Source organism: Scleropages formosus, chromosome 2 (genome assembly GCF_900964775.1).
Source record: "Scleropages formosus chromosome 2, fSclFor1.1, whole genome shotgun sequence".
Taxonomy (NCBI): Eukaryota; Metazoa; Chordata; class Actinopteri; order Osteoglossiformes; family Osteoglossidae; genus Scleropages; species Scleropages formosus.
The window spans coordinates 442,434-456,507 of NC_041807.1; the positions used below are offsets into that span (position 1 = coordinate 442,434).

At 45.5% G+C, this 14,074-nt stretch overlaps 2 protein-coding genes across 10 annotated transcripts in view; one reads left to right on the forward strand and one right to left on the reverse strand.

Annotated features, from left to right (window-relative positions):
* The first annotated feature begins 832 nt into the window (after positions 1-832).
* On the forward strand, positions 833-7,262 carry LOC108933904 (RING finger protein 223-like). 3 transcript variants are annotated; one of them, XM_029246498.1, is made up of 4 exons: positions 833-911; positions 1,120-1,195; positions 1,284-1,456; positions 4,587-6,045. In XM_029246498.1, the coding sequence occupies exon 4, from the start codon at positions 4,636-4,638 to the stop codon at positions 5,296-5,298; it is 663 nt and encodes a 220-aa protein (XP_029102331.1). In that variant the 5' UTR covers positions 833-911; positions 1,120-1,195; positions 1,284-1,456; positions 4,587-4,635; the 3' UTR covers positions 5,299-6,045. The 3 variants fall into 3 exon arrangements, 2 of the variants coding, with proteins under 2 accessions (XP_029102331.1, XP_029102332.1); XM_029246499.1 differs by lacking the exon at positions 833-911 and having other exon boundaries at positions 1,074-1,195; XR_001966096.2 differs by lacking the exons at positions 833-911; positions 1,120-1,195; positions 4,587-6,045 and adding an exon at positions 7,117-7,262 and having other exon boundaries at positions 1,214-1,456.
* Positions 7,263-7,619: 357 nt separating this feature from the next.
* LOC108933903 (tyrosine-protein phosphatase non-receptor type 11-like) overlaps positions 7,620-14,074 on the reverse strand; it is a 36,088-nt gene continuing 29,633 nt past the window's right edge. For 4 of the 7 annotated variants that reach the window (XM_018751301.2, XM_018751299.2, XM_018751303.2 and 1 more), the window contains exons 10-15: positions 13,508-13,639; positions 13,260-13,414; positions 12,907-12,974; positions 12,634-12,785; positions 12,180-12,283; positions 7,620-12,099 (exon numbers count right to left, since the gene is read on the reverse strand). In XM_018751301.2, coding sequence (XP_018606817.1) covers positions 12,015-12,099; positions 12,180-12,283; positions 12,634-12,785; positions 12,907-12,974; positions 13,260-13,414; positions 13,508-13,639 — 696 coding nt within the window. In that variant the 3' untranslated portion in view covers positions 7,620-12,014. Of the gene's footprint in view, positions 12,100-12,179; positions 12,284-12,633; positions 12,786-12,906; positions 12,975-13,259; positions 13,415-13,507; positions 13,640-14,074 lie in introns of those variants that run through there. The other 3 variants (XM_018751298.2, XM_018751297.2, XM_018751302.2) reach the window with 3 other exon arrangements.

A 14,074-nucleotide genomic window follows, 5' to 3' on the forward strand; every position in this document is an offset into this window, starting at 1 on the left:
AACAATCATAACACAGTGTACAGTCCCAGAATACTAGAGGGCTCCCCCAGGTCACTCTAAGCCCCCGTTCCCCGCACGATGGTTAGAGGGTCACCCCTTGAACCCCCCAGAATTCTCCTCGTGGCAAACCACGCATAAACAATACAACAACCAATCAAAAGAGAACACAAGACGATGTACAGAAATAGACACTAATAACAACTATTTAGATTGAACTATATCAGATCCCCTCAGCACCATTACAATATTGTTGGTTCTGAAATCTGGGCTCTCAATATCTGTAAGAGATTTTGATCTTTAGGCATCTTACAGTTCCCAGGTACTCAGTAGGGGCTCATTTTTTTTTAAACCTCACTTTATTTATTTGTTCATTTAATTTATTTATTCAGACTTGTACCTTCAAATCCCTTGGTGATATCTCATACACACACACATTGTCTGAAACTGCTTGTCCCAAGCAGGGTCACTGCACGCAGGAGCCTAACCTGGCAACACAGGGCATAGGGCTGGAGGGGGAGGGGACACACCCAGGACGGGACACCAGTCCGTCACAAGGCACCCCAAGCGGGACTCGAACCTCAGACCCATGGGAGAACAGGACTCGGTCAAACCCGCTGCGCCACCACGCCCCCTGGTGATAGCTCATTTTCTCTTAAATTTAATATAAGACGAGTTTTAGTTTTTGCCTTTTTTTCAGTTAAATGTTTATTACGTCTCCACCATTTCACGGTGTCTGTATCCTTGGAAGTGGTATATGATGGTTCAAAAGGATATATACGGTATGAGATCTAGTTTGGAAAGTGATGATAAACTGTATGTTTTTGTTTGGAAAGGGATTCTTGTTATTCCATGTGAGTGAGGATGAAGAACTAGGCCAAGAAAAAATGACTGAAGAGAAAAAGTTTGGAAAGGTAGAGTCTTATCTGTGATTCTCCAGTGATTCATACCAGGAAAAAACCTCAACGTGCAGAGTCAGAGTTGTGAATCAGGATGACTTGGCAACAATAGACGTGCTCCAGCGCCGGTGCACATTTGCTGAGAGGAACCTCTTACTTTTCCCACCGCTTCTTCCTCCTCCTCCTCCTCCTCCTCATATCCCCACCCACCTCCGTGCTGCAGGAGAGGCTCTCGAGCCCTGCCCGTCAAAGCGATTTGCATGCAGAGGTTTGAAAAGTCCGTGACAGGAAGCGGGCAGGTGAGACCGAGCCCCGGGCTGGAGAGAGAGGGACAGTTACTCGGGCAACGCGACTGAAACATCGCCGCCCTTCCGCTGTCATCCGCAGCCCTTTCCGAGAGAGGCCCAGGAGACCGCCCGAGACCCCCGACGGGCGCACAGCCCGTTTTCATGGTGCCCCCGGGGAACCTGTCCAGCCCCCATCAGGGAACTTTTTCGGCTGCTGGGAATTTCGCCAAAGCAGAAGGACAAATTTGCTCGAACCCGAGCGCACGGCCACAGGTAAGGTCAAAGCTATTCGTCGTATAATTACGTGCTGCTTTTGTGCAGCTTTTTTATTCCTTAACTATAACGGGGTCACGGGAACAGCTACAGTCACCGAGCTTCCTCTAGTTTTCTTTTTCCCCCAGACTCACGTGCTGTTCTTTACACGGAGAGACGACATTGACGCGAACTTCGGAAACGTGTGTTTGTACATATCAACACCTGGATTTCTTTCTTATAGGCGTTTCCCCTTTAAACCTCTGAGACAAAACTGAAGGTCACTCTCAGTTCCATTTTAATGAGCAAGTTAAAACTCATGAAAAGTTCTTTCCGCATTTTTGTTCAACATTTTTCCAGTTAACCAACTATTCCAAAAGTGTTTTATACACAGACATTACATGTTGTATTTGCTAATTAGTTATTGCAAGGTTTTTAGTCACTGTCACGCACACACACACCGTGCAGCACTTTTTCTATATTTAGTTATATGGGAAATTGACCAAGCTTTATATTTGCAAACTTCGCGTTTAGCTTCGGGCTGAAATCATTCATTGTTCATTTTGACGACGTCTCACAGGATCAAGTTAACTGTTTACGAACACATATTGTTCTGAAGTTCTGAAAAACAAATTCCACTCGTGAATTCGTGTGTCAGTTCACGTCCGTTTCTGGACCGGGCTTGCGGCTCAAGCAAATTTGAATATTTTTTTTGAAATTTGGTTGCTGACACGGAACGATTTGACTAACGGAGCTGACAGATATGAATAAAAAAGGAAAAAAACCCAGCAAGGACAGTGACGAGCAGGAGGAGCAAACTGCAGGGCGCTTTGACAGGGCGAAGCAGACCAGACAGCTGAGTCCATCTGCTCCTCCTTTGTAACCCAACCACAAATAGCAACGTCTGCCAGTTGGACTCTTATTACGTGGACCTCCAGTCATCTCAGAACCAGCAGAAAAATATCGATTATTTTTCTGGACCTGTGATGAGCAGCTCATGGCCACACGTGTCCACGTCCACACTCTTTGGCAGCGTAGAGCCCCGCTAAACTGAGTAGACACACTCCCTGGCCACACACAGTACAATGAAGTCATGCTGTTCGTGACAACCTGCTTCGTGAGGCACAGGGTTCTGGATGAAGTTGTGCAAATTATGACACAAGTAGTTCCGCCGTAAAGATTGTTCCAGCGTCACATTGTGGATGTCGGTGTGAGGACGACATCTCAACGGTAGGGTCACGTGTCTTGATTGCAAAAACTGCGAGAACGAATCCGCCGGTGTCGGCTTTGTTGGCTCTTTGGGACTGGAATGGTAGAGTCCGTGAGGTTCAGCTACAGCCCATCTCGACGACGACCATTAACCCTTCTCGCCACTGGACGCTCGGAGCGATAACGGGTCAGGTCCAACTGCACTGCGGGACTCACCTCTGTAGAAAAGCAGGATTCATATCAGATCCTTCCCGCTACCACAGTTCCTGCTCAGTTGCTCGGTTGAAGGAATCAAGTTGCAACAAGTCAGCAGGTTGTGAGGTGCAGCTTCATCACAAATAATGGCAAGTAATGAGTTTTTATTACCTACGACCTGTAATAGGAAACCCTGTGAGCTGCTCACACAAAAGAGCTACAATAAGAACATATCCGCCAGGGATGGAAATAATTGTTAGACATGGTTAGAAAGCTCCATCTGCTGTTCTCCATTGTAGCTGATACATCCACCCATGGAACATTGCAACGGTAGCTTTGTACACTAAACTACTTGTATAGATTCACCCACTTACACAGCACGGTATCCCTGGTGTACAAGTTCAGGGTTTCTACTTTGATCGGGGGTAGGATTTGAACGTAGCTCCTTCAACTGCAAGGTGATACACATTTCTTAGCACTACGCTGCCCCAGTTGTATAGGCGGTCCCCGACTTACGATGGGGTTACGTTCCCCGAAACCCATCATAAGTAAAAAAAAAAAAAAAAAAAATCGTCATTTGAAAGTGCATTTAATACACCAAATATACGACTCTGCGTGACAAACTGGGAGATGCGGATCGCTGTCGTTGCTCGGCATCGTGAGAGAGTATCGCTCCGCGTATCGTTTGCGCGGGAAAAACATCAAAATTCAAAGTGCAGTTTCTACCGAATGTCTCTCGCCAGCTCACCATCGTGAAGTCGAAAAATCGCAAGTTGAACTACCTGTAATCTATCAAGATGAACAAAACGTGGAATAGTGATGATGGCACAACAGCTTGTGCCCAAGGCATCTGAGGAAATGAGAAGAAAGAATGAAACACCATTGAATGAAACACCATAGAGCATCTCTTGCCAGCTGCTTTCGGAACGCGATGGAAGTGCAGCGCAGCCCCGAGTAAAGCAACTTTCGCAAAGGCTGTGTGCATGATCTCACTTTGGGTCGTTTGTAGTTGTTTCACACCTCTTGAAATCTGACATCTTTAAAGGCAACAAAAAAGTCAAGGTTAAAGAACAGAAAATGTCTTTTTTTTTCCACCCCCAAAAAGGTTTAATGCTAAATATGAACATGCGTCACTTGCATTATGGGAACTAACAGTAATGTTCTAGCTGGCCTTCACTCCTCTAATGTTGACTTAAAGCGCTGCATTCTGACTAACGTTGACTTTTGTTTACTCGGAGGCGTGTGTCGCTTTGAAGAAAAGCGTCCACCAAATGAATAAATCCAAGTGTAATTAATGATAAGGTACCTTTCACACGTATCGCATTTTGCGTACTCGTGCGATGAACATCAGTGCATGAAGTGGCGAGAAGAAGTGGGATGACTTAAGAATCACGTGTCTACAACTATGCCTCTCTTTCTCCTAACGTAATGAACAAATTGTATTTTCTCCGAGATGCACGTCCCTTTGGGGAAAAGCGTCCGCCGAACGAATGAATGTAAATGCAAACGTGTTTTCTCAGGCTCATCAGGTCCATATAACTGTACTGTTTGCTCCTGGTCGTTAGACTTCGGTTCAGCTCTAAGGGAACAAAACCTCTGGCGTGTTTGAGCGCCTTCGGGGTCGTGCGACAACAGATTCTCGACTTGCCACCAGAAAGTAACTGCACGCGAAAGGAGGGTCTTTGAGCGTTAACTTCCTTGCAACAGTACGAACGGGCCAAACTAATGCCGTGCAATGCTTCTTTAGGGACTCTCTTGACGATAAGAAGAGAGGGACCCCATAACCCGTTGTGAAGATGACACAAGCCGTAGAGGTGTGGCACACACAGGCCACGCCCCCGGACGAGGAACAGGGCGGGGACAGGCCGGAGTGCTCCATCTGCTTCAGCACCTACGACAACGTGTTTAAGACTCCCAAGCTGCTGGCCTGCACTCACACCTTCTGCCTCGAGTGTGTGTCCCGCCTCACGGCCCAGTCATCCGGGGCGGAGGGCCGGATCCCGTGCCCATTCTGCCGCCAGCTCACATCCATCCCCGAGAGGGGGCCGCCCGCGCTCACCACCTGCCAAGAGGTACTGAACAAACTGCCGGCACACCTGCAGCACGGCGAGCAGGTGTGGTTGGAGGGGAAGAAATTGTGCTACCTGAGCACCCCAGACCCCGGTTGCACCGTCACCTGCGTGTGCCTCGATATCGGTGCCAGCAAACCGGAACAGGAGGCGCCGCAGCGCTCCGCTCCCGCGCGCTCCCGCCTGCGGAGCCACCTGCTGTCCGACTGGAAGCGAATGGTGCTCGTGGTGGTCCTCATGGTCCTCCTGGTGTCTGTCATCCTGTGGCCGCTGCAGTGCGTCTTCGCCACCGGGTCTCTGCGCTGCGCTCCGGAGAGCGAGCGCCCCGAGCTGGAGCCCACCGCGATGCCCCTCGTCACAAAGCAGATGCAGACAGACCTGCCGTTGTGAGCCGGAAGGGATCACCCCAACGGCAGGAGCCGGAGAAGCAGTGCCAAAGAACAGAAGGGCTTCGATGCGCGAGCTCGCACCCCTCCCGGACAAGAGGGGGCTGCAGTCAGGCTGGACCGTGACGGCCGGCGCCAGATGTGCCAATTCAATAGCGAACACGCTAAGGACCCCCCAGCCAGCCGTACGTGTTACGTAAGACAGAACTGAGCCAACGAGATTCCTGTGGACCTTCTGCAGGGACCAAACGCAAACAGCAAATGCAAACTTGTTTATTGACGACACAAACCGACCGATTGTTAATTTTGTGTTTTTTTTTTTTTCCCTGTGTTTGTTCTCACATTGTGAACCATTTGTGTTGATCGCAATCCTGACATTCCGCTATTGTCATGATGCAGTAACTCTAAGCTCCAAGTAGCATGGAGCAGCAGTACGGAGTAGAAACCTCTGTCGCCTGGGCCAACAGTTCAAACCCTCCGATGTTGTTCAAATGTCCTCTTTTCGCTTTCCAACGTCGTTTCACCGTCAGTCCTACAGCCACGTCTGGGACAAATACATACACGGCGGCTAGTTTCATCGACATGCCATCCAGCATCGGCGAACCTGGAAATACTCTCAACGTGCCTTTGAAATGCCTACGTTCTTTCTCTCTACCTCTGTTCCAACCATAGTTCCTTTTTTGTGTGTCATATCAGAAGACTGGATAATGGTGTTCACTGGCGATGTGCAATGCATTTCAGGATCAGACATTCTGCGAAGACTTTTGTATATAAATAAACATATTTTATACTCATACATAATGGTATTTACTAGCATGTGTGTGTATTTTGTATACAGGGTTGTAGTAAATCAAAAAGAATTTCATTAAAACCAGATGTGAGAATTCTCACTGAAGCTAAAAGGATCTGAAATTACGGATTACAGGTTTTTTTCCATTCTTAATAAACATAAAAAAATATGTAAGTATGGCACAGCAATTAGAAAGCCTTGCTAGACCTTAATGGTAGAAAATGACAGCGGTAATTTGACAGCTGAGGTGTCGTATTATTTAGCTCCCAGCAACAAACCACTGTAAACGTTGTTTGTTCATCTCATTAACATGAAACCACAGTTACACACCGTCTACTGCAGACTTGATTCCAACAGTTCCGAGTGACAAAATTAAATGCTTAAAAATACTTCAAATGTCTTCGAAAAGGATTTGAACTTTCAAGTAACTAAACCGTAGTAACAGCTGCAGCAATGCAGGTAAATCATTAAATATAATACCAATTATTAGCAATATTGGGAGCTAATTTAGAACTTGAATATCCAGAATTCCAGACACACATTATACAGTTTGAAAGATACCAAAGTGCCGGTTTCTCGAACGCTGGTGCACCTTTTACAAAAAGAGCCACAGCATTTAACGTAACAAAGGTTGGGTCACAACTGCATGCACCAAAGAAGGCAAAATCTCACTGAGAAAGAGAAAAAGGTGTTTGAGGTCTAGTTAGTATTCCAATACACTCATATATAAAATACGTATTGGTCTCATTGAGAAGAAATATATTGTTGCTGGAAGAAGTGGTGCCTGTTGATGGATTGCTGTCCTATTGATACAAAGAATACATTTTAAAAAAAGGCACAAATTTTTCACTCATTTACCACAGTATTGTCCCAACAAATGAGTATTATTGTCCCTAAGACAAGGTGCTATTAATTTTGAGGTCTAACAGCCAATGTATGAATACTTTTGCAAGGCTTCATACCAGTACTGGTGAGGATTTTTTTTTTTGTACCAGTTGAGCACTTACTGGTTTCACGTTTCTCCTCATTCAGGCAGAGACTTTGAAACCTGAGCATGACTTCCATCTGTTGTGGACACACCTGGGGGGAAGAGACTGCAGGAATCCTGTTGGCCAGTAGATCCGTGGATCTAACCACAACGCTGTTTAACTTCAAAGTAAAAATCCTTCTCTATTACGTCTCCCTCCAGTGTCATTACAAGTCGAGTCCCAGGAGAACATCTATTGTTTCGTAGTGAAAGTATGACATGAACTCCATCTATCAATCTCCTGCCTTATTCAGCGCTGTCTAAATGTCGAGTCTCATTTCCATGCTTTTGTTTCGTTTCTACCGAACATGACCGATATGACTTTTGTATGAAGTTAAAACACAACAAAACTAGTGTATTCATGCTAAATACTCAGCAGAGCTTCTTCAGCAAATGTCCAGTATGGTGTTTTATGGTACCAGTGCAAACCAAACATTTTCTTCCCTTCATCTCTACAGCTCATCTTTAAAAATACAGTTCTAAAAGCAGAGTTATTTTTGGGGTTCCATTTTATTGCATCACCCTAATATATGACATACAATTGTTTTTTAAGCAATTCATCAAGAACCAGTGCTTTACAGAACATTTTGAACAATCTTCAAATTTAGGTGTCCCATTAACATCTTCCTCCTTTAGTAATAGAAAACATCACTAGATTCCCTTAATTTTTTTTGTTCTGCAGTTGGCACAAACATAAAAACGTCCTTTGTGAAACTAAACATGCATCCAGATAGGGGGGGCATTAACAGGAATCCAACTATCCCCAAAACATGGAAAATCTTGCATAATTTAAAACCAAGGACATATGCAGAATGCTGCATAATTTAGAACAGCGAAATCCAAATGGGAGTAAACTGTATCCTCTCCGTCAACATTCCTGTTTGAACCACTTCATTTATTATTAATGGAAATAAGGATTCCCTTGCATCTAGTCACACTTGTGGTACTACTTACCTGTAGTACCTCCTTTTCACTGGAAAGGGCAGTCTTTCAAACCCCAAATTCACTTCAGCTGACGCCACAAAAAAGACACAAACACAAAAGAAGAATTCACATTTGTCAGTTACTGATTTAATATATTCTTTAATAGGATTTTTTTTTTTTTTAAATTTTATTTTCCTTAAGTCATGAGAGCTTTCAGCCATCATGTTGAGCGGGATGGTGTGGCATGCCACAGGGTCGCATAATAGCAGGACAATAACCATTACACAACTCATTCAAGTAAATCCAAGACGACAATGGGAAATATTCATTACGTATCAATTTTAGCAGTCATACTTCAGTCTAATTATAGTCATAAAATAACTCATAATTGATTATTATAATAAAAGCAAAGGCAGAGTCAGTCATTCCTTCAGAACAGTGCACAATAAATTTGGAAAATATACAACACTAAGCACAACTAACAGGCTACAAAACCATTCTTACGTAACAAACATGGCCATTCTGGTCACTGTGGGTTACAACTCAAGTAGTTTAAAAACACCTAGGCAGAAACAATATTTCAAGTATTAACTTCATATTTCTTCTGTATTATTAAAACCACAACTCCATTCACACAGAGGGTAAGTTGGGTGGGGGGGGAGACAACTCTAAAAGAACAAGAAACGATATTAATATTTCCGAGCAGCTCCTACTGAAGGGAAAAGGAAGGTGGCCATTAACCATCAAGTCCAACCATCAGTCTAACTACTCCATCAAGAGACACTTCACACAGTGCATATTACATAAGTTTTATTTTCCGACTTCCCTATCCTGACGAAGGCACTCCACATCCCTGCTCTAAGTACGATACAACACCACCACCCTCCCAGAATCCAAACTTCTCCATCCAAGTCCCACACCAGAACTCCACGTACATCCCGGGGCAACTGGACTTGTGATATCACAGAAGTGTGGATTGGGAAGGCCATCCTCAACGTCACCCTGACATCGGTACGTCGAAGGCTTTCGGGAACCACCGTATTCACAGTGATCACATTACTGCACAGTTAAGCGTTGCCACAAGGCGGCGAGGACCCAAGATCCACCATGCTCGATGAGCCCAAAACACCCTTCCAAACTCCCTACGCAGCAATTTGCAACCTTGGACACTTTTAGCCTCAACCCTCTAGCAGTTATGGAAGAGGACCACAACTGAGCCAGAGTTTAATTATTTAAATCATTACAAGTAAAATTTGTATAAGGTTATATGGCAGTAAACAGTAACAATACAACAAATATCATCGCCTTAAATATTTTAAAAAGTAACACCGATGGCTTTTTCATCCATTAGCCTTTAAATAAATAGTACCCCCTGCATGTCAACATCGTCACATTAGGCTTGAGGTTCTCCAACAGTGGCTTGTCATTCATCATTCTGAAGAAAGCACTCTATGAACTCTGTGTCCGACTTCTATAGCCCTCATATAGGGGACACGCTGAAAATTCTCTTAAAACCAGGGTTTCAACAGTGCAAATTGAGACATATGAACCTTCTTCATTTCCCCATAACCCATGCTTTGTTTACAACCCCATTTCTGAGGCTAGCTAGTTGTTTCCAACAAGCTGCATGGATGTTTGTGGCAAGATTAAGAACCTGGAGACTGATAGCTTCTGGCGGGTGGGATTAACAAGGGTGGTATGTCACTGTCTTGTTCCAGCCCTCCAACTGTCCTACTGCAAAGAATCACAGCAATGCATCGTAAGGCATTCCATTAAAAACTGACAGCTTTCTGTCCTACTACTGCACGGGACAGAGGGGAAAACCTGTTCTTGGGGTCAGCATTACAATGAATGGAAACTTGAGTATAAAGTGGACCAAACAGAAAAAATGAAGAGACCATGTATATCACGATTAACCACCACCAAAGCCCAGGACACAAACACTTGTTTGTGATACTGAAACGCACTACTGCTCTGTCCAACCCCACATCACATCGCTATGAACTTCACTCGAACCCCCAGCAAGAGCCCAGGCTCAGGAGATAGCCTTTTCTGTTGGTACTCAGCAGTTGGTACCCCTACTGCAGCCCCGTCCTACAGCACACAGGGTTGCGTCCCGCATCCTCACCCCATGCCAAACGTACACTTCCAGTGTGTCAGCTGGTCTGCCAGGATACCAGCTCAGCAGTACAAAAAATAAAATAAAAAAAAAATTCAAATTCATTATGGCTGTTCTTCAACTTTCAAGCCCAGACAACCACAAAGAAAAGCAGGACTATAAGGAAATTTAGACAAAAACAGTCTAAGCCTTTTTAGAAGCTGATTTAAAAGGACCTTCTGGAGGAAGAGAAAACCTTCAAGGAAATCTCAGGGAGGCATTATAATTTCCTGTAATGTGGTAAACAGAGTTATGTTTGTGCTGCAGGAACAAGCATCATTGCTGTTGCACAGAAGGCACAAAACAAGAGCACTGGTGGCACAAGGAGCATGTCAGTGGCATAAAATGTCTGTTACTGTGAGGCGCACAAGAGGAGGGCATTAGTGGTATATGATATGGTGCTAAGTGACTTAAAAGGAGGAAGCATTAGTGGCCCAGAGATCCAGTGTCAGCAGGACAAAGCAAAGGGTGAGCGAAACAAGAAAAAGGGGCCAACAGGGAAAGTGCAGGACATCAATGACCCCCCATAGGAAGGTCTTGGCCGTTACATGTAACAAAGGTGCATGGCAATTAGGAGCACATGGGCACTGCTTGTCCACCACACATACTGTACACAAGCAGTAAAGTCCAATGTGGTTCCTGAAAAAACAAACTTCCTTCATCACTGCATGATTCCTTGATGCATCTTCATACAAAATGTGCAAATCTCTGTAGAAGGTCCGAGGTCTTTGGTTACAGTAGATCTCTCCAGTAGGCAGAGCATTGCTTCACCTTTTGCTTCCCATGGTTATATTTCACAAATCAAATTATACACACACTCAAAATCTATCACTATAAACAGTTTGTTACGCTCAGAAAGCGGTAAATAGCACAAGAGAAGGACAACTGGCAAAGCCAGAAGCAGTCTTAAATCTTAGTCATGTTTTCTCGCCATCGCCGACCCCTGTGGAGCACAGAGGCAAACTGTACGGATAAAGGGGTGAGGTGGAATCAAGGTGGGCTTGACAAGGGCAGGTCAACAGTACTTCGCTGGAAGAGGCACTTCATTACTTCACTTTAGTGGCATTTAAGTATTTCATTCTAGAGGCACTAAAAGCCAGCTGCAGCAAAGACGATGGACAAGAAGGTACAGAGGACACAGAAGGCAGCCAGGCTGGGGTAACGGGTAAAGTCTGTTCTTTTCAAGGTTCTTCAGGGGGTACCCAGGACGTCCTTCAGTCTTCTTCCAATCTGTAGGAGATCTCGAAGGTTTCCTGCCGAAAGAAGCACCATTCACCGATATGAGTAACACCACCTCTGTAATTCCTTCTACCACATAAACAAAATTACAGACCAGTACCATCACTGCCATAAAAAATGCTAAAACGTCTAACAGCAGAGTGTTACAGTTGCACGGCGCAGTATCTATTTTATGCACGTGGCAGATGCTTTTCTCCAAAATGATGATCGAATCAACATACCCTCATTTCAAAAAGTCAAGTTCAGAAATCCAGTTTAACAAAACACGTATTGGTCGACCTAAGAGGAACGGCAACGTGTCACAGATCTCTAATCAAAGCAGAAGCTACCGAGTGCTTCAGAGGAGAGCAGGCGTACAGGTGCAGCTCGTTCACTCTAGGGAAACGGATATGCTGACAAAAGCACTGCAGGAAAAAAAAGCAAACGGAAAAGGTCTGGAACATCATTACCAGGGTCCGGCTTTACCTCCTACCGGCCCTCGCACTCACTCGGCGTACCCATCAGCCCTTCTCCGCGAGGTCGTGTATAAAAGTGTACTTACAGAGAGGCAGTAAGCAGAAAGTTGCCCGAGGGAAACGTGCCTCATCTCCTGGTGTTGCTGCTCCCAGAAGCCTTCGGGGTTTTAACGTTCAAATTCTCGTAGACGTTGGAGGGGTCGTCGTTCATGCTGTGCCGCACACGGGAGGAGAATTGTTCAGCAGGACTACCGCGTGTGTCGGTGTGGATTCCAGGGTGTGGCATACTCACACAGAGTTAGAGGAGCGCGAGCTGCCCACGTTGGCCTTCACTTTGGCATTGGCCATCTGTGGGTATTTGATGTTGGAGTACTCGCGTTCCTTCATCTTATTCCTCTGCAACAAATGGTTTACACATCACAGATGCTCTCCTTAAACACGTCTGTAATTACACTCTGACGAACTATTCAGAATCTCTCATCCAGCCGGCATTACTGCTACAGTAAATTATGCATCTTGATGGTTATTTTTTGGTGTTTAAAAAAAGCAGACGGTATGTCAATTAAGGAACTGAACAGAAGTTTAAGACCCAGTTAACAGCATTAGTAAATATGGTTAAGAATTTTGTAACGCATTACAATCACAAATTGTTAATGATGCAGCTTAGTACAAATTAAATTTTTTGGGGGGGGGGGTTTGAACATCAGTGTTCATTTGGACCATAGTGCCTTGGCTGGGGTCAGTACTTGCTCCTCATCCAGCCTCTTCTGAGCAGTGTCGATGTATTGCTGAACAGCCATGTAGATAAATTTGTACTGGGCCTCCGTCTGCACCATGCCTGAGCGCTGCCTTCGTACCATCTGGATGGTCTTGGGGATGTCAATATCACAGTCCAGGCCTGTCGGGGGTGGGGAGGCAAAGAGGCACACATGAGGAGGATAGGAGAACACCTCCAAGGGGGTGCTGGCACCTCACCAGGGGAGATCTGTTACAAAGCGGACCAGTCTTGATGCCCCCACCTTGCCTGTTAATGATGTCAATGAGGATGTCTATCACAATTATAGTTCCTGTCCTTCCGATTCCTGCACTGGAAGACAGAAAATGAGAAAAAAATAAATAAAAATGTGCGTTTGTCCCCTGGAATATTCCTACGTGACAAACCCATTTAAACTGGAGCGATCATTCAAAACTCCAAGGGAAGACCTCAGAAGACTGACTGCAGTGCTCTAAATGTCCACCCCACTACTACTACACTCTCAAACAACTGCTCCAAGTAATAGGATCTGGAAAAGGACAGCCTCGCATAAGGGAGGGATATAACATGCATATAGGGGGGGGGACCCCAGTGAGTTAAGGACTCCAGTGGTCTCACCTGCAATGGACCACTATGGGCCCCGTATTTGGAATGGAATTCTGAGCCCGGTTCACCTGATCCAGGAAACTTAGAACTCCTCCAGGCTCATTGGGGACACCGTGGTCGGGCCAGCTGAGGTACTGATAGTGCCAAATGTACCTGGGAGGTTCCCGCTGCAACAACAAGGAAACCTCAAACATTCCCATAACGTGGGACAAAGGAGGAGGATCTCTAGCGATTGCCGCGCCACACTCGGCGGTCCTCACCGTGTCTAGCCGCGTGATCTCCAGTTCTCTCAAGACGTAGTCCTGTGCTGGCCTCTCCTCAATGTTCCTAACACTCAGCTTCCCAAAGTCCTTAGTGGTGTCAACATCTGGCCAGTATCGTACACACTTATTCTATTTAAAAAAAGAGAGAAAAAAGTATTCAGCAACTTTCCAACATTAACAAGTGGACCTGGTACAGAGATCCTACACCTTCACCTCCTAGCTGGCCTGTCTTCTTGTCATGATCTCTTGATCAAACTGGACAACTCATTTTGCTGACCCCTCGACTAAGAGCCTGGGAGCGATGACGTACTCAAGTCTGTCTTTCTCTCAGCGCATCGAAGCCACAACCCGGACCTGGCGATACATCTGTAGGCAAGCATTTGTCCAGGCCATGGTGACATCCCATCTGGACCACTGGAACTCTCTCCTGTCGGGCCTTCCTGTTATTGCCATCAAACCTCTACAGCTGATACAGAACGCTGCTGCACGAGTTGTGTTTGACTTGCCGAAGCGTTCCCATGTATCTCCTCTACTTGTTTCTCTGCATTGGCTTCCCATAGCTGC